A 24,405-nucleotide genomic window follows, 5' to 3' on the forward strand; every position below is an offset into this window, starting at 1 on the left:
CGGTCAATATTTTTCCTCTGACGATAGATGTGATTCGCGCGGCGAACAGGCCTATTGGCCAGTAGTTGTGTAGTTAAGATCTCTGAACTAATGGTGTGGTTTATCCCTGCACATGTACTGTTTACGCTTTCAACCGCAGGGCTGGCCAAGTTGTTTGAGCGTCCGTCTCGCATGCGGGAGGTGCGGGGTTCGATCCCCAGTGCCGCCAGGTATCCACCGCTGATACAGTAGGTACAAGCTTTCCCCAGCCTGGTGCCCGGCTTCTTTAGGGTGAAATGCTAGGGAAATGGGTCTTTGACCCTACCTTGAGTAGAAGAATAAACGTTGAGTCATGGCGCTCTTTAGCCACAGACACCCTTGCGCCACAAAACTTCATCATCATCATGTTTACACTGCTTCATAGTTTCCTTCAGCGTTTCCTCAGCCATTTTTAAACTTGACCCGCACCAAAAGCCTATTCTACCATCTCGTCGCTCTATGCGCCCGCGCAAAAGCAAATACGAACGATATAGGCAATTCAATGGCGCGCCGCGTAACAATAAGCGTGAAACCACATGACAGCCAAACGCGCGCTTTCTGAGAAGCGTTCGAAATCCTCGGACGCCATCGGAGAAGAAAAGCAGCTGGCTGTCTGCGGGCGGGAAGGCGAATGCTGAACCCGTCCGCATCAGTTCCACTGCGCGAGAGATTTTCCATTTGCTACGGCGTGGCGCGCGGGTTCACCGCTTAATGGAGACGGAGAGAGCAAGAAAGAAAGAGGAAAATGCTGGAAAGTAACACGTGTTCCTGTTGAAAGCGAAAATCGGGCCAGCTGAGTAGTAGGAGCCGCCCCTCCTACTGCCTCTGTTTTGTTCTTTGCGTTATTATCCGCGGCACTTTGGGCGCGGGCGCATCGACTTGAATGGGTCGCGGAACTTCTCGCGGCGGTTCGGAAGGGACGAAGGAGGAAGAGCGCACCGGCTGTGCAGCTCTCACGGACTTCGACCCGGGTCGAAGCGACAATGGGCGGACGAGGGGACAAGGGGTTAACCTTGCGGAACTGCCGCCCAAGCGCTGAGCGGTTCTGGCGGCGCGAGAGCCTGAGAGGCCAGTATATAGTGGCGCAGGTGGGGGGGCAGTCGCGCCGTATACTCGCGAGGGTTTCCTCGCAAATATAACTTCGTTTCCCGGGCAACTCGGAAGAGGCCCTTTGTCCGGCCGACGGTGGTGCTCGAAGGCGAGACTTGGCTGACCAGCGCATGCAGGGACAACCGTGCACAGGCGTTGCGCTGTTAACGCCCGTCTCTAGCTCTGTCCAGCGCCGAGCTGACTTCCTTTGTCGGCGCAGCGCGCGCAGTGTTTGGCGGAGCCTTAGTTGCGGGTCGGGCGCACAGCCATGGGCGGAATAGCGAGCTGCGAGTGTTGGTGCGATCTCGCGTATGAAGTTAAACCCTGGACAGACTAGGGACGCATAGAGACCAAGACGGCGCGAATACTATTTAAATAATTCCGGTTCGGTGCTCTAATCGCAGCATTAGGCGCCTAAAAAGATAGCGTTCTTGTACTTTGCGAAAGAAAAATTAAAGGCGCCGTGACTGCGAGAGCTGGCCGAGGTTTTGCGCACTCTCCGCAGATGCACACAGATGGCCAGGATTTAGGAGGTTGTACTGAGAAAAGTTTCACTGCCAGCACATTTTACGTGCGCGCTCGTCACAAACTCGCGTTTTTACTGTGACTCTAAGCTGTGACGCTGCCACAGTCAATCACGCCTTTCTACTGCGCATTTTGCGTAAAACTGACAGTACAACGAAAATGTTGTTGAAAGAGGCACTGAAAAACAAATGGGCGCGAAGAAGGAAAAAAAAAACACACCTGTCTCCCTCTGGTGGAGACATCAGCCGTGCCTTTCAGGGAAACGAGACAGGAAAGGAGCGGAAGAAGGAAAAGGATAAGATGCGGCTTGATGGATGATTCCGGATTAATTTCGACCGACAGGGATTATTCAACGCACACTAACATCACGCTGCGCACGGGCGGTTTTACATGAGAAAGACTGGTACGAGAAAGCCTGCAAAACTGTCAAGCGTGCCTAGGCAATGTAGAATAAACGTTTGCCGCAGATTTCCGCCGTTAATGCGCGTAGAACTACAAGCATGAAATATCCCGCAAAGGTTGGATTGACCAATGAAATCCCTTGAGACGTTAGTTCCCGAACACCAGGCAGCCAGTGGCGTCCTTCCGCTAACGACCTAAAGAAGAACTCAAATGGCTCAAAACTAAAAGCCGAATGAGTGACTATATACCTCACTGCATAACACGTTCCTGCAATACTCTCTCCCCTCTTTCCGTGCAGTATGGCTAACTAATCTTGCACGTCAAAAAGCTTCATAAACGAAGGCTAGTTAAATGAGCGACCCCCAAGCAAGGAAAACAGCAGCGTCACTGACGGGCGGGCGTCGGATCCTGCTCACGACGCAGCCACGCAGCATTCATCGAGGTCAATACAGAGAGGAGCTCTCAACGCCGAGGAACCTCGCAAAACGCGGACGCCACGAAACAAAAGAACGTCCTCTCTCCCCTCGCGCGTCCTAATACGCGCTCCGTTGTCTTCGCCACCCTCTTAGGAACACGGCCCGGAGGCGCGTACTGCTACACAACAGTCTTGCGTCGCCTCTTAACCCCCCTCCCCGGGCACGCGCATACCTCCGCCGGCACCCGTCACGGCAGCGCGGCGGCTGATCGCGTGGCAATTACAGAGGGGCCGCTGCCTGGGCAGGATCGCGTGCCTTCGGGAGGGGTGAATCACGCCGCGTGCCTCCCACGCTAATGGCGAGGTGAAGACGAGCGCGCCATCACGAAGCCTGGCTGCACACCGGCCGGGAACGCGAGCTATACTGCCGATGGAAACGGTTTGTGTTGCGCACGGAATGGGTCACCTGTTGCGGCCCAGCGAAAGTGTGCGCGAGCTGCCCCGATGGTTTTCCGGCTTGTAGTTTAAAAATTTTCAAGTGCTTGCGCGCTGCGTGTTGCAAACCTTTAGCGGCTCCAAATCCCTGGACTCGACGAAGCGCGAAAGCAGCAGCCAGAGCCGTTCCGATCAGGACGACTTGCTGGATGGATTTGAATTAGAATTACGACTATGTTCAGAATAGACATACGACTACAAAGGAAAGATGTGCAGGTATCTTATAAGTCTTCGTAGTGTCAAGAAAAATTCCTCCTAGTCCGGGACTCGAACCTTGAACCTCCACACAACGGGGAAACTGCTCCATCTAGGCTAGCCAGTAGTAGTACATGTAGCAGACGACACTAAAAGGGCCAGATTGACCGAGAACATTTAGCGCTAGCGCTGTTAGATTAGTCTCTACAGCCGCATGCCTGGACTATAAGGTTCGTAATAATTGTAATTATTCCTTTGTTCCCCTCTATCTTAAGGGACCCCACTGAACACTCGAAATGGCAACAAAGACGAGTTCAACAGGAACCTATTTCCTTTGTTAGTGCGATTCCTCAGGATCAGAAGCGTAGTGACGGGTACGTCTGACGTCTTTTACCTACCAACAATATGCGAGGCCTATCCCATGATAGCTCCGAACTTGAAATCGCTTTTGAAGCCCGCCTAAAGTGCTCAGTACGTCTTCAGCAATTCGAGCGGCCTGAGCAGAACCCTTGGAGTCTGAGCACTTCGAAACCAGAAGTTCATCTAATACCTGCCGACAGGTAGGAACGGACGCGCGAATTGTTCTTACGAAGGTACGCTGACTCGTTATTTGGTGTTGGATGAAGATAAGCAAAATGGAGATCCTTGACCTTTGCCTCAAAGAAGCCAAGGCAAACCCGATCACTTGTGCGCTCCGGCATTCCCAGCTGAGCGTGCGGGTTTCTGACGATGAAAGATTAACTGAGTGGAACTGCGCGGCATCAACAACGGGAGGTGAGACAGGTTCAGGGACACGCCCCCCTCCACCCCCCCCCCCCCCACCTTTTTTACCTTACACATACCCTTCACCAGCAACAAAAGCAACCCCGTGTAGCCTTCAAAGAGCGTGTTATGAATGGAGGAATACTGTCGGCGTCGAAATCATGTACAAAACATCAGGAGGGAATACAAAGGGGAAAGTGATGGATCGACTTGTGATCAAGGCGGAATGTGGTGATTGGGACACGATAATGCGCGCCTCGCGACCTGGATTTCCATGATAACCGTGAAAAGGTTGCTGTCATTATGCAGCTCGCGCGATGCATACTCAGAAGAAACGCAACCTCGCGCACATGGTACGCGATGAACGGGGTACCACCACGATCAAAAGTTTACGGGACGCGTGTTCTCGGAAAAAAAAAATTGTAGCTCTGCCTCGTGATCCATCCGCGTAGTACTGCTACCAGCAGATACAGGATGCACGTCTTCTTAACCTTAATACATTTGCGGAGGCTGGATTACGGGACTACGCCAAAATAAACCTTTTCCGCAGAGTCGTGTCCAGTAAACTTTTGACTGCAGCAGTACATGAAATGCGTGTATTGTACGTTCACTTTGGACCAGCCTCATTTTGCATAACTATGAGTCAGCTAGCCCAGGAATACGTGCTTTTTAGATTTAAAGTCTTTTTAACGGACCAAGTTTCCAGATGCCTCGAGACAGGTTTCACCATCGGTCAACGTCTTTTCCATTAATAATGAACTGTAGTCAACCTAGCTGGTTCCCTTATTTTTATATCAAAGACAGCACCCCTGTAAACTGCTTGTAAGACGCACGTTTTTATTTGTAACAAGAAACAACAAGTGCTGCCTCGTTGGGGGGGGGGGGGGGGGGGGGGCGTGCTAAGTCTCAATGCTGACGTGTAAAGTTCATCTTTTTGAATCAAAATTGCGATGAACTTTTCTCGTTGGAAGGTTGCAAAGAACTTTATTTGATCCGGAGGTCTGAACCGAAGCTCCAAATTTAAGTTGTCATCTAAACGCCTTATTTCTTGGGCTAGATCAAAGCGCCCCATGCGGGCGTGTTAATGTAATGTTTCTTTCGCTTCAAGTTAGGTTAAAGAAATAGCGATTAAAAGTGAAAGGCTTCCCACCTTCTACCCTGTACCACATCGGAGCCGAAGAAACGGCCAGCTACGCGGTTCGCTGAACAGTGCAGTACAGCGGTTACTTTATTCCTGGAAACACTACAGACAGTCAAACGCACGAATGACTGTCTTTAGCTGTACCTTTCTTTTTTATCCAAATTTTCAAGACTCGTATGTTTGTCCCCCCCAATATATATATATATATATATATATATATATATATATATATATATATATATATATATATATATATATATATATATATATATATATATATATATATATATACTTACGGGCCTTGTGTTCTCATAGATTCAGCTGACACCTCCACTTATTGTGGGGTATAGATTTTCCACAGAAGTTTCAGGACACGGAAGCCACGGAGAAAACGCATTTCCTCAAGTTAAGTTTGAGGAAATGCGGAGAAGTGCATGAGGAATGGAATAATAATAATAGTGAGGAATGGAATTTGAGGAATGGAACGGAGAAGTGCAGAGTGCGCACTTGTCGGTTCCTGTGCCTGCACGCATAATAGCTGCGAAGAAAATCGGCTTTTCGTGGATTTTGTGTTACGAAAACTTTCAGAGCATGCTGCACATCTGCACACTCGAAATCATACAGCTATAGCGTCCCGGTCAGAATACTGGTTCTTCAAATGCCTGCCATATTCCATCTTTCTGAGTGAACTGCGTGAACCCTTTTTTGTTTTTGTTTGGCGGAGACATTTTAGGCCACCCTTCACCTAACTTCCGCCACCTAACTTCACCTGTCCCCGTACGGTCCTAGAATAGTCAGTCAGGGAGTTGTTTCGACTCGAGGCATGTGCTATTACGAGCACAAATCCCCTTTTGGAACTGCTCCTTTTCAAGCACGCCGGTTGACCGGATGCAGGCATCTATAACGCATGACGCCGCGCACGCCCCTAAAGCCAGCGCGGTCTTCCTCGCATTGAAGTGCGGCAGCTCCTCCCAAGACGTGACACGACGGCTCCTTCTCAACAACGGTTCCGAAAGTAAGGGAGGCTCAGCGGAATCCTGCCTCCGAGTGACAAGCGACGAATACGTCACGACCGCCGCGCTGCGCATCTCCTCGTGTCTTCCTCAGCCCACCTTCCAATGGGATGCAACGGACCGGTTCTGGCTCACGGCACCGGGCAGTAAGAAAACAATGAGCCGCCGGCCTGCTCCTTCCTATTCGTTTCTTTCATTCTTATTTCTTTTCCAAAGTAAAGGTCCTCCTCAGCGCACTCCGCTGGTCGGTCGCCTTGTTTGCCTTCGCATTATCCGCGTAGCGCAGCTGCCCTGGCATGCCTGCTCATCGGGGGGCCAGGAATTCGTGCGCTTTGCATAACGAGTTTAAAATACGGAGGCCGGGACAAGTTATGCGCGGAAGCGGCGACAACGAGGCACCACTGCCTCCGGCGGGACGCGCGCAACCGTTCTGCCCTTGTTTCTTTTCATGAGAATCATCTGTGGCCCAGCGTCATTCCCCGCGGACATGGTGAATGTGACAGGTGTCGACGTCATTGAATTTCTGTCGTTCGCTCAACGACGGGAGATGTAGTCCCATTGCGAGAAGGTGCTTGTCATCTACGAACGAGATTTGTGCTTGCTCGAGGTTTTTTAGAACACTGTGCGGAAACAGTACATAACCGTTCAGTCTATAATACAGGAGTGTAAAATCCCGTTTTTTTTTTTGCTTGCCCGCGCAGTAGTGACAGTATCTTCGCAGTGTAACATCGCATAACATTACTGCTAACATGTTGGTTTTTTTATGCAGCAGGGTATATATCCTGTTTGCGCAGAGTCCGTGCACATATAAGAACAAAAAATTGTAGGATACTAGACTTTGTGGAATTGTAGAAGTTAGTGCGGACGATTGTTAATTACGATGACTATCATTCTATCCACCAAAACAACAATGCTTTTGTGCGGGTCAGAGCAGCAGGATCAGGATCATACTATATGCGTACATATCTAGCAAAGCGCACGCCAACACCTGTCAGTATACAGTGAACATGTCCCTTTCATCGTCAGCATCAGAAGACTGGAACTTTTGACATTGGTCATTAAACGTCTGAACAATTCATTAATAGCCATGTTACACGTTAGACATTACAAACCCCAGGCAACCGTTTGTAGGCTGAATTCCACAAAATATTTTCGAATCAAACACAACTTTTAACAAACAGTCATTACAACAACTTGGTAACCCTTTGGAGAACGTAGTAGTAAATGGTTGTTATTTATTGCCACATTCTGAAGTATCCATTTATCTAGCTGCTTGTTAGCATTCCTTATTGACGCAACTATTAGGTCAAGTGAGAATTAACTGCATTAAACTTGTGTGTTAAGGCCTCTGGATCTTTTTCCATACAATGTGGATATTGTAAGCTTGAAGTACTTTGTCTTTGACCTGAAATACAGAAATAACACACCTGATAGATAATGAACATGTGAGGCAAAAACAAGCAAGACAGAAACTAGGTCACGGTTAATGAGCGTTCTTAAACGTGTGGTAATCATTGCCTACCAATACCAAATAATGTTTTCCTCATTTTACCTTTCCAATTCGCTCCTTCTTCTCCCGTGTTAACCTTGGAGCGCCTGAAGTAGTTAGGTTTCCCAAATAGTCGTTATTCAGTTATACCAGGCGATGTTCATGTAGCAAACGTTTCCTGTCTTTTTATTGGGCTACTTTATCTCATCTCTCTTTTCCACGTTATCGGTCTAAACGATATAAACACAGAATGCTACTGTCTGAATGTTCATTACGGAACATAAATTATTTCACGCCGTCAAACCCACGCCAAGTTTTTTTTTTTTTAAACTGCGCCAAGCTGCCCTCAGCGACTAGCCTTGTCAGAACTTTCGTCATCATCCTTGATAGTTAAATCAATCAATCAATGATTCAAACGAGCTTCGACGTTCGCAGGGAAGGAAAAAAAAAAAGAGATGCTTCAATCCCGTCGAACACGACGGAACCTGCGCCAGCATATAACCAAGTATATACTGTCAATATGCTGTCGCCAGCGCGTATATACAGTCACAATATTTTTTGCCCTGAACAGTCGTCCTCATTTACCACAGCCTCTATATAAGGCCCTGCTGGGGAAGTTCGCCGGAGGCCCGTTTACTAAACTCACGGACATTCACTAACTTCTCTACTTCTGCACAAAGATCCTATGCAGCTTCCAATACATGTGATGTGACATTATCAGCGTTTCCTTAGTAAGTACTAAGAGGTTTCTTTAAACGCGCGCAGTTCATGCTCACTCGGGCTAGAAAGAGCCACCGCGTCTCAGCCACAACATCGCGATGAGCGCTGCGGCTGTCTGGCTCTCTCGTTCAACAGCTTGGGCGCGCCGGCGACAGACATCAAGGGGCGAAGAGGCGAAGAACCGAGGCACGGACGAAAGCGCGCAGCGTCAGTGATTAGCCCCATTCCGGGGAGGAATCTCGGAACGGAGGCCTCCCCCCCGCGGGCGAGGTGAAAGGAGCACCGACGAATGCAAGCCGCCTGCTCCGGATGACCCAGATGGACTGGCGCTGCCCCCGAGGCACGCGTGATGTACACAGACAAACACGCGGAGAAGAGACGCAGATCGCGGCATTACCGCTGTCGTCGAGTCGCCCTGCTTGCTCTCTGCACCGCGTTATATACCCCTGGCGGTGGCGGAGCGCGCGTCGCTTTTGTTCGCGCGCTTTGCTAATGGCCGCGCGACACATGGCTAAATATGGAAGCGACACTGTACACACAGTCCGGGCGACGAGAACTGTGCAGCGCTGTGAAAGCTACAGAGTTGGCACCACGTGAACAGTCACAGAATTCGCGAAGGCGAGGATAAACAGCGTTTGGTCGGAACTTATGCGTTGGTGAACCAGGACAGTCAAGGAATTTGAGAACCAAGAGTCAAGAGCTAATGAACACGCGCGAATAGGTTGAGCGGGCCTCCAATTCAACTCCTTATTAGATCACTCCAACTCGGGCTTCCACAGGCGCTGCGCCGTTTTGTGAAGACAAGAGTATGACTGCTGCTGCAGTGCATGAGTGTGTGTGTGAAAGTCATGGCGGCGTGCGCGGATAGACTGTTCGCGAGTGGGCTGCACTTTGCTTAACCCGAGCTCTGCGCGCACCTGTCCGTGGCGCCTAAACGCCACGCGACCCAATTAGCTCAGGTATACGGAGACAGACTGCGCGCAGTTGAGCTGCTCACGAGCACCTGCAGCACTCCCAGACCGTGCTCCTGAACTCAAGCATAAAGTGACACAAGATGGCCCGAAAGAAAGAGACAGGGAAAAAGTTTTCAATGAAACACTAAGTCCAGGACAGCTCTGTCGCACTTAAAATAAGAGCAACAAGGGGAGGAGCAATGCTTGTCCCTTTGTTTCGCGCGTTCGTGAAAACTGGCTGTTGTGGACGATAATGATTGCGTTCGTTTTTTTCCCCACATGTTTGATAGCCCTTTCCTCAGTTCCACTATAACTCATCCCATATAAAGTGCTAGATATGGGCGATGGGCGGTTCTGCGACAGAGGTTCCAGACTCTATTCCCCAAGTGAGACTTGTCGCTGGACTAGCTGGTGCGACGGAGATTCCAGACTCTATTCCCCAAGTGGTACTTAATTGTTGCTGGACTAGTTGGTGCGAAGGAGGTTCCAGATTCGATTCCCAAAGTGAAACTTGTTGCTGGACAAGTTGGTGCGACGGAGATTCCAGATTCAATTCATCAAGTAAGACTTGCTGCTGGACTAGTTGGTGCGAAGGAGATTCCAGATTCCAGTGAAACTTGTCGCCAGACTAGTTGGTGTGACAGAGATTCCAGATTTCACTCCTCAAGTGAAACTTGTTGCTGGACCAGGCAGAGTGACGGAGATTCCAGATTCAATTCCTCAAGTGAAACTTGTAGCTGGGCGAGTTGATGCTTCATTCTCTAGGGTACACACAGGAAAAGCAACTCACCCCACTATCCCAGCCTGACTCTGCTTTGAAATACGCAGCAGTAGTGGCCCATTAGACGAGGTGCACCAGATTTTCCGAGCGTGCAGAGGAATGCAAATACAGCTATGAATGCGTGCGTGCGCGTTTTCTCAAGTCGCCGTGTGCGGGTCTTCTTCGCAGGAGGTGGACGCGTGCGACGGGCCTCGCAGTCCGATGACTTCGATTGCCCGTTCCCGGACGGGCTGTTCGCCGACCCGGAGACCTGTCGGCGCTTCTACATCTGCTCGGGAGGCACCCCATTCAGCCAGACATGTCCGCCTTCGCTCTACTTCGATGACATCAAGAAGTTCTGCACCTTCAAGAACAAGGAGCTCACCTGCGGTCCTGTCGAGAGCAGTGAGTACGGCGCATGCGCGCTTAATTTGTTGCACACTGAACGCGACTGCAACGGTCACGTTTTTGAGTTCGCTTTAATTTTGTTCTCTGTTTTCGCCTGTGATGCTGACGGTTGCTTCTTCTGCAACTTCGAAATGCATAGCATTTCTCAGTGCTGTTATAAAGTTTTCAGCACTACGCGAAAGCAGGAATGTCAGTATCGAGATCAATGTACATCTTACAACGTATGTATGTATGTATGTATGTATGTATGTATGTATGTATGTATGTATGTATGTATGTATGTATGTATGTATGTATGTATGTGTGTGTGTATGTATGTGTGTGTGTGTGTGTGTATGTATGTATGTATGTATGTACGTATGTATGTATGCATGTATGTATGCATGTATGTATGTATGTATGTATGTATGTATGTATGCATGTATGTATGTATGTATGTATGTATGTATGCATGTATGTATGTATGTATGGTTTATGGGGGGGTTAACGTCCCAAAGCGACTCAGGCTATGAGGGACGCCGTAGTGAAGGGCTCCGGAAATTTCGACCACCTGGGGTTCTTTTACGTGCACTGACATTGCACAGCACACGGGCCTCTAGAATTTCGCCTCCATCGAAATTCGACCGCCGCGGCCGGGATCGAACCCGCGTCTTTCGGGCTGGCAGCCGAGCGCCATAACCACCCAGCCACCGCGGATGTATGTATGTATGTATGTATGTATGTATGTATGTATGTATGTATGTATGTATGTATGTATGTATGTATGTATGTATGTATGTATGTGCATGTGTGTGTGTGTGTGTGTGTGTGTGTGTGTGTGTGTGTGTGTGTGTGTGTGTGTGTGTGTGTGTGTGTGTGTGTGTGTGTGTGTGTGTGTGTGCGTGCGTGCGTGCGTGCGTGCGTGCGTGCTGAGATGAGGACGAATTGAAAGCGTGAGCCCCTTTTGCACACTTTTGCAGCGACCACCGAGCGGCCGCCGCCCGACCCCGAGGTGGCGCCCAAGTGCGACCCGTCGACATGCACGCTGCCCGAGTGCTTCTGCAGCACCGACGGGACGCTCATCCCCGGAGACCTGGAGCCCAAGGACGTGCCCCAGATGATCCTCATGTCGTTCGACGGGGCGCTGAACAACATGAACTACCCGCACTACCGGTCGCTGCTCAACAAGGAGCAGCGCAAGAACCCCAACGGCTGCCCCATCCGCGCCACCTTCTTCCTCTCGCACGAGTACACCAGCTACTTCTACGCGCAGAAGATGTTCGCCGACGGCAACGAGATGGGCTCCCTGAGCGTCACGTGAGTGCGCATGCGCACTTTTGCTCGCTTCGGGCGCAGCATGTAGCGCATTCTCATGGCGAAACTATCCTGGCCATGGTTGCCCTCGGAGTAATTTCCCAGGCGCTTCTTAGAGCACAGCTTGCGGCATGTGTGTACAACCTTGGTTAAAAGTCTGCTGGTGAGTCCTTAAAAGTTCGCTGATGAGTTCATCATCATCGTTTAATTATTATCGTCAGCCTAATTAGGCCTCTTGTAGGACAAATGCCTCTCATATATATATATATATATATATATATATATATATATATATATATATATATATATATATATATATATATATATATATATATATATATATATATATATATATATATATATATATATTCTTCAATTAACCCTGCAGTGATCCAACAGTGGCCACTTTAACCCCTCAAACTTCCTAACTTCACCTGTTAACCTGACCTTCTCTCGACTCCTGCTAAACTTTCAGTGTCTTAGAATCCACTCCGTAGCCTTAAAGGGACACTGAGGAGAACCCTATCAATTTTTTTTTGTTAGCAATATCTGATAGTTCGGCATTTCATGGCTTTGTTGACGCTTGTCCGGGAGCGAAAGGTGCATTTATTTCAAGAAAATTTGGATTCGAAATTGAAAATTTTTTTCCCGCCGCTCCGATTCAAACTCGAGAACTCTTCTGACGACACGGAGAACTCTTATGACGACACAGAACGGAGTGACGTGAAACGTGACGTAAACGGAGACTCCGTGATTTCTAGCGGCCAGCGGTGCGGTCTAGCAGCTGCCGAAATGAAAGCTACCGCCGCCGCACGTTGAAGGCATCTATCGGGGGTCGCCACCGTCGCTTCGTTTACGTTTGCACCGGCGTCTTGCCAGCGTTACGATGGATCCCGTTCCCGAACCCGACGACGTAGTTCTCGCAAAATCTCTGGCCTGCATTTCAGCGACCTCAGCCCCACAGAGCGTGCGATGTTTTTGAGGGAGCACGGTAAGGTTAGGCGCCGGCGGGTGGTTTCTCCCTTTCTCAGAGAGTAGCCGTTGCAAACTAAATATCATAACCCCAGTGCGGGGAGTCGCAAGGGGCCAGGACAAGGTCGGCGCCTTGCGCCCATCGGAGGCTGGCCGGGGCTTTGGGGCCAACGGATTGTGATTCCTTGCACGGCGCAGCAGGCAGCGTCGAGGTCTCCCACGGTTGCAAGGGCCAAGTTATTTATTTTTGGCACAAAAAACAAATGGGTGCTCGACGTCGGTCGCGTTTAAAGTCGGCGGCTTGAAACCAAAGCCGGCGCACGACGCTTCAACGGCTTCCGCTAGATCCAACGGGTCCACTGGATCTGGCTCTCTCGCCAACATGCATGTACCTTCAGATATGTACTGTGAACGGATTTAAAATAGCCGAGCTCGAAAAGAACAGCTCCGCCCAACTGCCGCAGCTATTGAATATAACGCGCACCTCGCCGCGGAGCCAAATCAGTCTGGCCGGGCCGGCGGCGGCTGGCGCACTCGGCGCGAAATAGATACATGCTCCAATCTCTCCGCCAGTGCGGTCAGAGGTCAGAGTGCGCCGAAGCCGCCGAACGCGTCGGCGGTCGAGCGCAGTTGGAGTATAGAGGGTCTCGCTTTGGCCGACGTGACGTCGCCGTACAGCGCGCGCGCGCGTGTTACGCCGGAGCATAAACGCGCCTTAACAGAGCCTGCGCTTAACCGCTAACCAACGTATTCGGCGGCGGCATCCATGGGAGCCACTGAAACCCCCCGCCCACTCGCTGAATAAAAGAAAAGAAGTACTGTGCCGAGGTTCTGAATCGAACCAGGGCCTTCGGTGTTTGAGGCGGAAACGCTGCCGCTCCGCCACGACGGCTCAGGTTACAACCGTCAATAAAGGCGCATCCAGTGAATGCACTCTTCTGATGCAGAGATCTCCGCGCTTTCGCTAGGTATATCCTGGCCTAAAAGACCTAGGTCATCAGCAATTTTTCTAAACTGCCTTGTACCTTGTCTCCCGTCCCTAATAAACGATTTCCGTTAAGTAATTTGAAGTTAACTGACACAGCCGGGAATGTCTCGCCGGGCAAGCGTGCTAATACACAAGTGCTGCCTTGTACGATCACCGACCATCGTGCCATCATAGCTTTTCATCGACCGTGGCGATCATCTGACAAGCCTTAACAGGCTCCTTCAAAGGTTAACTAGCACTTGAAGCGACACTTGGAGTTCCTCTGCTGTTCGGCGCTTGTAAATCGAAGCGCGTCAAAAACAAAACCACGGGGCACGCAAAGCTCATAGACGCGAAGCGCTATAACAAATCGAAACTCTCCTAGCCGCCTGTGGCGCCGCCAAGCATCCGTTTTCTTTGCTTCCAACATTCAGGTTGTCTTTTGCCTGCCTTCCTTGTGTGATAAAAGTGCACTATTGGTTTTAAAACAAAACTTACTTCAATATTGATCTGCGCAACCTACCTTTGTTAGCCTCAGAGATTCGCGAACCAAGTTGGATGGAAAATTCCTCCAAGGTGGCGTCTCTTGTCCTATGGCGTCACCACGCTTGTACTTGCGAGATTGGCCTGTGGCGGCGATACCTGTATTTTGGTTCTTGCTATTTTCTACCTTACAAGAGCTTTGTTTTCAGTAAGAGCGGCGTTTTTGTGATCAGGAGCTGGTATTCTATCGATACAAGCCAACTTCAATTTCTCCTCAGTGTCCCTTTAAGCAGCCATCAGTAACCTGCTCGACGCATTATATGCCCTGCACATGCCCATTTTTTCTTCTTAGTCTCAGCTAGGATATCTATATATCCCGCGTTTATGGTGCGTTTGTTCCCTCACCCACTCCGCTCTCTACCTGTTTGTTAACGTTGCCCTAAACATTTTCCTTTCCATAATTTGCTGCGTTGTCCTCAATTTATGTACAAGCCTTTTCGTTAGCCTCCAAGTTTCTGCTATTGGCAGGGTACAACTATTATTCATTATACTTTTCAGGGGCACTGATAAGCTGTTATTCATGACATAAAAGTAGCTGTCAAACGCATTCCATCCCTTCTTATCCTCCTAGTTATTCACTTCCAATGTTCAGGATATGTGGGCAATGTCTTCTCTAATTAGATGCATTTCACCACTTCCACTACCTCATCGTCTATCGTAAACTTTTGGTCCCTTCCTAGACTGCTGAACGTTACCGTAGTTTTCTTCGCATTAATTTTCAGCCCGACCGTTTTGATTAGAATGCTGTCTTCTATCATGCGCTGCAATTTGTTAGTTGAGTTACTTAGCAGGGCAGTATCATCGGCAAATAGGATACTGTATAGGAGTTATACATTAACTTTCACCCCCCGCTCTTAACAATCCAACATCCTGAATGGATATACGGCACCCCTAACGAACAAAAAGTCATAAAAAACATAGGAAAAGTTCTCTTCACCCTGCACAGGTTGATAGGCTTAGGGGTGTCATAAGCTTATGATGGGTGAAAAGCCAACCATGTATTCTCTGCAGACTTGTGACCAGGGTTGTACTAGAGTCACTAAATAAAAAAGTGACTCTAGGTTGTACATTACGCGTGCTAGCCGTGCTTGGATCACACGGATTCCACCTGACAAGCCAAGCCAGCAGCTGCTTCGCTGTGAACGCCTGTAGCCGGATTTACTAATTTTCTATTTTTGTATGATTGAGTTAGTTATCCTTCCCATCCATTTCACTCCGTGATTTGTACCAAACTGGAAACATACAACACTAGCGTAAGCACCAGGCTGTTGAATGCTTTCAGTTTAGTCCCTGAAGGGCAGAAAGCACGCGTAACAACACCGTTCTAGTCTTGCTTAGGGGAAAAACGTTCTGTGATGAACTTTCGTACCAGCCGCTACAGGATGCAGTGTTTCGAGTCGTCTTACTGCTCACAGAGTAAGAGCAACGAAATTCAAATATTGAAAGCGGTTGTTGGGGAAAGGAAATGGCGCAGTATCTGTCACATCTCGGCGGTCACCTGAACCACGCCGTAAGGGAAGGGATATAAAGGAGGGAGTGAAAGAAGAAAGGAAGAAAGAGGTGCCTTAGTAGGGGGCTCCGGAATAATTTCGACCACCTGGGTATATTTAACGTGCACTGACATCGCACAGCACACGCGCGTCTTTGCGTTTCGTCTGCATCGAAACGCTGCCGCCGCGGTTGGGTTCGAACCCGGGTACTCCGACTCAGTAGCGGAGCGCCCTAACCACTGAGCCACCGCGGCGGGTAGCAACGAAAGTGTACACTTCGTTTCAGACAGCCGCGCCATGAATCGTCTCTAAAAAGCACACACACAGAAACATTTCAGCTGCAGCGGCTGACAAGGATTGGTTCGTGGGACGAGGACATCTAAATCACAGCAGTGAATCTTTCCAGCGCTGCCAGCGACCCCATATGGCATTTTTAGCGAGGAGAACTCGTGTTTACTTCGCGAGAATAGAGTCCTGGGGGGCTAGCTAAATCCGCGCTCGCGCAGACAGCGGCGCAGGAAAGTTCGCGCGGCCATCCTCGTGACGTGTTTACGAGGCGGCGAAAATGAAATCGAATGCCGGAACCAGTCCGGCGGCGGTGGAACTCCGCGCGGCAAGGCCACGCACACAGCACTGTGCGCGCCGCCTCTCGGCGCTTGCGTGCCCCATATTTTTCTCTCGAATCATTGGAATTTATCCGCCCTCGGCGGCGCTGCGCTTCGAGGCCCAGCCGGGGGAAGGAACGGGCGAGCCTACATACATGCCGCCTGGCCGGGAGGGGGCGCGACATGTAGGCTCCCTACGCGGCAAGCAGATCAAGGCCCGAACGCGGCCGGAACCCGAACGACGGCCGTGGTGCGCATGCCACGGACGCGCCTACTCTCAGCGCGGGTCGCTGAGCCGTGAACGGTGGGCGTTCAACGCGACCCATTGCTGCGGCAAGCCGATCGCAGTCTTGGCCAGTTTCTGAACACCCCTTTATATTGGAGCGATGCTATTTTTTAACAGTTTTCGGAGGAAATAAGGAATTGGAAGGACTCCGGGCGACGGCTTTTCGATTCGCGAAGTCGGCACTAGAGGCTGTCCATGGCCGGAAACAAAATAAACAGACTGAAAGGGCCGCTAGAGATTCGCAGACTCCTTATAACAGACATTCACGCTTGCACCCTGGTTTTCCTGTCACTAGGACAATATGCCGAGGCGTGCGTCGCAGGAAGGGTCCAGAGAAGTTTAGTGAGACTTGGCGTTTCAAGTGCCTTTTGCGGAAAGCACTCAATCTCGGAAGCCACAATTTGGTCGTGCGAAAGTCGCCATCTGGAGATACGTAACACTCACTTGGTGCGATATATCGGACATTCAAAACTCCAATGCGCAATCATAAACGCATTGGTTCATATCACTGTGGCACTGTCAAGAGGCAAAAACATCGATGCGTGGAAAACAGAAACAAAATGCATATGGAAAGGCAAGAGTCAACTGCTTTCTATTGGATATATTATTTTAGATCTTTTTATTATAGATATAATATTTAATTCACGTAATGTTAGCAATGAACAAAACATTTGAGCTCACGAATCTTATACATACTTTCGTGTAGGTGAAGAAAAAAAAGTATCGCTGTCCACAACCTGGTATATATTAATATACCATAATCCCATATGATAATTCTATATGATGATTCAATGAAAGTTATTCGATCATTCTTGAAGGTGATGACTCAAGCATTCCATATAAGGGCAAATGGAACCAGTTACAACCTGAATTTTGGGCGGGAAAGTCGTAAGACAAACATAATACACTGATTTAAGACACAACAACAGGCAACCTCAGTGCTATAAGATTTTATTTTTTGAGAATATGTTTAAAAGACCCCAAGTTTTAATTAAAGTTCCCATCCCGCACACCATATATGCAGGGTGATTGTTTTAGTCGTTTACAGGTTATTTCAAAAACTGTGAGAGATACGTCGGTACGGTCTGTGTGGTTGGATTGTTCAGCAAGGTGGACATTATTTACGTGACAGAGCTCAATAACTAGGCAAATAATTAATTAAAATTACCTACACAATTCTTATTTTTATTATAGAGGGCTAGGTGATAATGCGAAATTAAAGGCCGTCAGCATCGAAGGGGAGTCCTGTTTCTATAATTTCTTAACCGGCAATGTGGTTCGAATTATGAAATGTCAAAAATACGCATTCGAGGGCCGGCTGAGTTGCCTTTCCCGCAGTGCATATCTATAAAATGGCGTCGCAGGCACTTGTAATGCATCAAATACGGACGCAATTTGTCTATTTGATGATTTAAAAGAAAGTATTTCGATTTTGGCGTCCATACCACGCACAGTGGTGCCATTTTATAAATATGCAATGCAGAAAAGTCAACTCATTGAGCTTTAATTGAAATGCGTATTTTTAACGTTCGACGTTTCAAACCACACCGCCGAATAACAAATTTTAAAAATTTAAAATTTATTAGACTGTAGAGTGCAGGCGGAGGCAGGACCCGTACCCAGCCGTCTGCTGGACTCCAGAGCAAGTTTCATTCTAATCTCCTCGAGCCAACCCTGAGCCCGAGCTTTCTGCCACGCTGCTTGTGTAATTTCGTCTTTCTCGCGCGGTCCGCCGCGAAGATGTGGCGCTGCTACAAGGCCATCTAACCAACCAACCAATCAACTTTTTTTAATTTTTATATTATACGTGTCAAGGTTATGTTGCGAAATCGCTATGCTGTGAGCATAGAAGATGGGTCCTGTTTTTAAAATTTTAATTGTTATTCGGCGGCATGGTTGGAAACGTCGAACGTTAAAAATACACATTTCAAAGCTCGTTGAGTTCGCTTTTACGCATTGAATATTTACGTACTGCGCGTGGTATGGACGCCGAAATCGAAGTACCTTTCTTCAAGTCATCAAATACACCCAAAATATACCCAAAATTTCTTCGTTATAGCCGTTTCTTCGTTACAGCAGTTACCCTAGCCGCAACTGTCATATATCCGGGCTATATCTGCCACTGTGTATACCGGGGACACTATATCTGACCAAATGTGTAGGGGGTGGATGCCAATGAGTAATTAATTACTCCCTTATTACTATTGCTGACGTTTAGTCTGCCGACGATGGGTGTTGAGGGAGTGTTCAATACGCGCACGGAGTGCCCACTACGCGACCTAATATGCGCACACCTACCGCATATATCAGCCTTGCGAACTGGCGCCTGTTTTTTTTTTTTTCGAGGCCCGCATTGGATTCAGCGTCTAGAAATTCAGCGTCTAGTGTTTAGGAGTAGTAATGTCGGAGAAGATAGGGAGAGACCTTATGGAATATTTAGCTACGTTTTTCTAATCGCCGAAGCCGATACGTGAGGCTGTAAAAGACCGCGCACGGCGGGCCCTTTCGTCGCGAGTGTCCGTTCCGGCTGGTTTCCCAGCGCGACGCACAAGCACACTGCCCATAACCCTTCACCGCGCGACAGAGCTGTCTTGCAGCGAATGAGTACGCCAGGCCGAAGGCTACCCATAGCACTCAAAGCCGCCTTCCCTTATAAAAATGGTCTATAGACTGTCTATAGATTTCTTATAGACTTTATTGCCTTTCTATCGACATTTACTTTTTCTCTCCATAGTCTATAGACTGTCTATAGACAAATGTCTTCTAAAAGTGTACGGCCATAAATGTATAGATTTCTATAGACTGTAAAGGGTTTGTATTGTCTATAGATCAGTATATATGATTTGTAAATAAACGGTATATAGACTGTAAAGGGTTGGTATTGTCTATAGACCAGTCTAAAGGATTTGGAAATAAAAGGTCTATAGACTGTAAATGGTTTGTATTGTCTATAGACCAGTCCCTAGCATTTGTAAATAAAAGGTCTACAGACTATTGACAAAAGTCTATGAACAGTCTACAGACTGGTGAAAGGAAGGAGAAAACTTTATTGTACCTTGCGGTTTTGAGGCATCTTCAGAGATACGTTCTCTTTTTGGTTGTATCCCCAGGAGTCCTCTGTCGAGCTCGTCCACTTTTAATCAATGGTCAGTTGCCCTCAGTCCAGGGTTCCGCTGGCAGATTTTTGTAAGGGTTTGATGATGACCGTCTTCCGGACACCGGAATTTATTTTGCGGCTTCATTTTCTACCGGTTCGTCTGGTGCAGCCAGCGGGACGTCGACGAATTCAAGCAGACCTAACGCACCTCCAAACGGTTTGAACCATGCCTGAGTATAGCAGGGCGCGCTCACAGCAATTGACGTGTGCGGCGAGGAGGTTGGAGAACCATCAACTCCAATGACCTGTGCAACTTGGCACAGCGTAGCACTTTGGCGCAGCATATCGTACAGGAACCTTGGCGCGGTATAACGAAGTTGTCCGTGCGCAACGCGTAGCGTGCATCGTTCAACCAGTCGCGTATACCCGAACCACTCTCCGAAGCCGACGAATCGTCCAGGGAAAAACTATGCAGGCCCCGCGTGAGGCAAAAAAAAAAAGGTATTCCACATGTTTTTTGAGGTGCTCGACAGAGCGAGTTATGCGCGGCGACTCCAATTTGCCGCACCGAACGGGTGCGGAAAGTTGAGCGCCGTTACAAATCGATGTACTCAGCGCTAAATTATTAGTGGCTTTATGAGGTTCGTTATATATCTTTGGAGGTGAATTTTGTTTCGTAAAAACGAGATATCAAATACACGGGCATCTGTGAGAGCTTCAAAAGGGAATGGCTATTCCTTTGTTGTGTCCATTATTTATAAACCACTTCGTTATAGCTAGGTTTGAGTAGTTTTCTTGGGTCACAAGCTCTGCCTGGTTGCTGATAAGCAGAAGTCTTTAATTAGTACGGCAGCAAGTACCTGACTCACTCACCTTCATTATATATATATATATATATATATATATATATATATATATATAAATAAACTTCTCAGTACAGAAGCGTACTTCAAGGTCCACTAAGAACAACTCCATTAAATTTTTGTTCTTCGTAAAAATAGGCTCTCCGGCTCTTTCTGAGTATGCAAACGTTTGTCCAGCTGCAACAAATCGATTTATGGTTGAGAAAATTGAAATTTAAATTTTCCCATCGTTCCATTTAAACTCGGGACGTTCACACCTAGAAAGACCTGCTGCCGCCGTTTTAAGTGAATGGTGGAATAGCATAGCCTCTTGGATCCGCGAAAAAAATTCGGTATCGGCGCATGCAGTTTACTTGCGAAATCGGCCGCTGATGGCGACACCTGTATTTGTTTCTTGGTTTTTGTAACTTAAACTCAGTTTTCATTGAAAGGGGTCTCTTTGGCGTCAGAATGCCGGAGTCTGTTGATACAGGCGAACATCAATTTGTCCTGTGTGCCTTCAAATATATTTATACGGGGAGGGCACGTGTCACAGAACTGAACAAGCCTCCACATCACATATTAAGGCTTCTGCGTAATTCTGCAATAACTTTTTAACACAGAGGGCTTATCTCGAGCTGAACAAAGCCATAAAATTTTACCAATGATTTCTGAGAATATAAGACCGTAGGAGGGTGGTGAATTGGCAAGTTGGTTTTCATCCATACTGCACAGCAGTCCGATAGAACAGGGATACAATTAAGTGCTTGTCGTTTTTTCCTTGTCTCAGTGTTAGTAGGTGTGCCCTGAAGTAGGTACTAAGATCTTTGCTTCTGAGCTAAACAAAAGTACCTTTTGAATTCGCGTGATTTAATAGCAGCTGACTGTGGTAGGTCTGGTCGATGGCCCACTTTGGTTTCTCTGCTCAGTGTCCCTTATCTGCGATAACTCCGCCTATACATACTTCCTTGCAGCGGTTTTTAACGGCGAGTGAATTATGTGTCGGCCCAGTGCAGCGTTATGCCTCCAAGCAGCGAGCGAGTAGTGCAAGGGCGTGCCGGTCTCCCTCACCCTCATCTCCCTTTTTGTCGCGCAGGCACCGCGGCCCTGAGAGCTGGTGGTCCAAGGCCAAGTACGAGAACTGGACCGAGGAGATGGTCGGCATGCGCGAGATCCTCAGCCGCTTCGGCAACGTCTCCAAGGAGAACGTGCTGGGCATGCGCGCCCCGTACCTGAAGCCCGGCGGCAACACCATGCTCAACATGATCTACGACTTCGCCTTCGCCTACGACTCGTCCTTCGCCGCGCCACCCAGCAAGACGCCGCTGTGGCCGTACACGCTGGACCACCGCATCCCGCACCACTGCGTGAACAAGGGCTGCCCGACCCACTCGTACCCGGGCGTCTGGGAGGTGCCCCTCAACACCCTGTACAGCGAGGACGGCACCGGCGGCCAGTGCGTGCTGGCGGACCAGTGCGTCTTCCCCGACGACGAAGACACCGTGTTCGAGTTCCTGCTCGAGAACTTCCTGCGCCACTACCGCACCAACCGGGCCCCGCTGGGACTCTACTTCCACGTCAACTGGTTCACGGACAAGGTCAAGACCAAGGCCCTGCACCGGTTCGTGGACCACGTGCTCAAGAACTACGACAACGCCTGGTTCGTCACCATGCAGCAGGCGCTCTTGTGGATGCGCTCGCCTCGCCGCAGCGCCGAGCTGCGCGACTTGGAGGCCTGGGCGTGCGTCAAGCGCGAGCCGGCCTGCAACATCCCGACCACGTGCGCGCTGCCGTTCGCCGACGAGCACTCGTTCGGGGACCTGCGCTACATGGAGACGTGCGCCGTGTGCCCGGCCCGCTACCCGTGGATCGGCAACTACGGCGGACAGCAGCGGGGCAAGATGATCATGGACGAGGTGGCCGAGCAGCAGAACCGACAGGCGGCCGCGGAGGGCTCCGGCGAGGAAGACTACAACGTCACCAGCACCGCGGCTTAAGATGTGCACCGAACGCCGCCGCGGGTCAGGGGCGCGCCGGGCCGCCAGAGACTCTTCGCGATGACAAGTCGCGCTTTTTTTTTAGTAGCGACACCTCCCCAAAGGGTGTAAAAAAACACCATTTTGAAGCTTGCGTTAACGCCAGCAACACATTACAAAAAGCCAAAGTCCGCTTCGCCAGAAGCAGCTGCGAATGTGTGGACGGATTTTAATTTTGGGCATCCACAGTTTTTGCCGACGGAGGAGAGTGACGCAAAAAGGCTCGCTGCTTTCCAGTCGTAGGGAATAATTGGCCAGCAGTGGATTTTTTTCACAACGCCGTGCCAATACATAAAATGTCATAGTCTAAGCTTCAATTAGGATCAACGGCCCATTTGCAGGGCAAGCTTTCGGCTTGACTAGATGAGCCTGGATAAGTAGATATGTATCGAAGGTGGGTAACTCAGTTCATTTCAGGACTGACAGATTTGAAAGCTTTCTTGCCCTTTGTAATGCTCGTTACGAGCAGAACTATTTCTTGCTTATGTGGATAGTATGATCTGTTAGCAGCCAGTCAGCTTCTTTGTAGTCAAAGCGCGTGGCACCGCTGTGTTTAACTTAGAGCAAGACAACGACCCTCCAACTAAAGCAAACGAGCAGGGATAAAAGCGCGCCTGGTTTACTCTTACCACTTAGCTTCGAACCTCCGATTTATTAGAATCTTCTATGCTTGTGGCCCGTCCCCAAACTGCCATTGCTTATGAAATGAGTTTAGTCTGCAACTGTTTTCACGGCACAGCCACGCCAGAACTTGAGCTGGCGTCTATTCGAAATGGGTCTGTTAAGGTTTTACCTCCGCATTAGGATTCCGAGGTCAGAGGATTTGCAGCACCCTCTCTCGCTCACTGTATACGCGCTATACATTTTGTTATTGATCGTGCATTTCGGTTTGTACCCCCATAATCATAATTTATCCCGTTTGAGAATGCGTGCACATTTTGCTCATGCCCATGTGCATTTTTTTTTGTTTTTGCAGTTTTCATATTGTCCACTATTCATCTTTTACATTATTTTTCATGTGTGCGTCAGTGTTCCGTCAGTGTCTTCTGCTTACCTCTCGCCGATCAGGGGCAAGCTGTCCGAGATGTTTGGTAAACGCTGCGATACATTGCCTCCTTGTACCGGGTCACCGCTTTCGAAATCGCGTTAAAGGCACGCGGTTATTTTACATTACAGCGTCCTCTACCTCTGAACAGACATTTGACAGTGTTTCTTAGCAACCCAGAAATTACGACCGCTGGTTCCATGAAACATCTGTTTATCAATAAACAGTAAATAAGGCATCGACAAAACACTTGTCGACGGCACAGCAAGCTTCATGTGTCTTCGCTGTTCGTGGTTCGAATAAAACTCATGTTCTTAGTGTTCTCTTTTTACTGTCCGAGTGCTCTTTCTTTACTCTTCGTTCACTTCTCACAGACATGGAGCCAAGTGTCACGTGTTCATGTATATCCATAGCTTCAGGGAAGCTACAGTAACGTACCACACTGCACCGTTCTGCGAATGAATGAATTTACTGATCTCAAAGAAGGGGTTAGGGGGATGAAGATCTTGAACAGGCGATCACCTTTACTTCTTCCAGCTAGGAGTCCGTTGGCCTCCGCTGCAGGCTTGGTCCGCTACACCAGACGAAGCTGCTATTGTAGGTACGAGCTGGTTACGAAGGCCACCCACTGCTCTAAACTTGAGACGTGTGATAGGTGCTAATGGGCTGGTTCTGCAGCCCTAGGCTGAGTTGCCATGTAGAGTGTAGCTGCGTCACCAGAACCGTCGCGCTGACACAACCATAGCCAAGCTTCGCAAGGTTGGCGATCAAGTGGGCCGCATGGTCCGCCGCGTCTCCAACAAGCGTGGGGGCCTCAGAAGTAGGGATGCGATGCGACTCACCC

At 49.0% G+C, this 24,405-nt stretch overlaps 1 protein-coding gene across 1 annotated transcript in view; it reads left to right on the plus strand.

Moving 5' to 3' along the window:
• Cda4 (chitin deacetylase Cda4) overlaps nt 1-23,892 on the plus strand; it is a 75,223-nt gene extending 51,331 nt beyond the window's left edge. The window contains exons 2-4 of the mRNA XM_077662981.1: nt 10,167-10,382; nt 11,345-11,681; nt 21,577-23,892. Coding sequence (XP_077519107.1) covers nt 10,167-10,382; nt 11,345-11,681; nt 21,577-22,477 — 1,454 coding nt within the window. The 3' untranslated portion in view covers nt 22,478-23,892. The remainder of the gene's footprint in view (nt 1-10,166; nt 10,383-11,344; nt 11,682-21,576) is intronic.
• The last annotated feature ends 513 nt before the right edge of the window (nt 23,893-24,405 follow it).

Source organism: Amblyomma americanum, chromosome 4 (genome assembly GCF_052857255.1).
Source record: "Amblyomma americanum isolate KBUSLIRL-KWMA chromosome 4, ASM5285725v1, whole genome shotgun sequence".
NCBI classification, from domain to species: domain Eukaryota; kingdom Metazoa; phylum Arthropoda; class Arachnida; order Ixodida; family Ixodidae; genus Amblyomma; species Amblyomma americanum.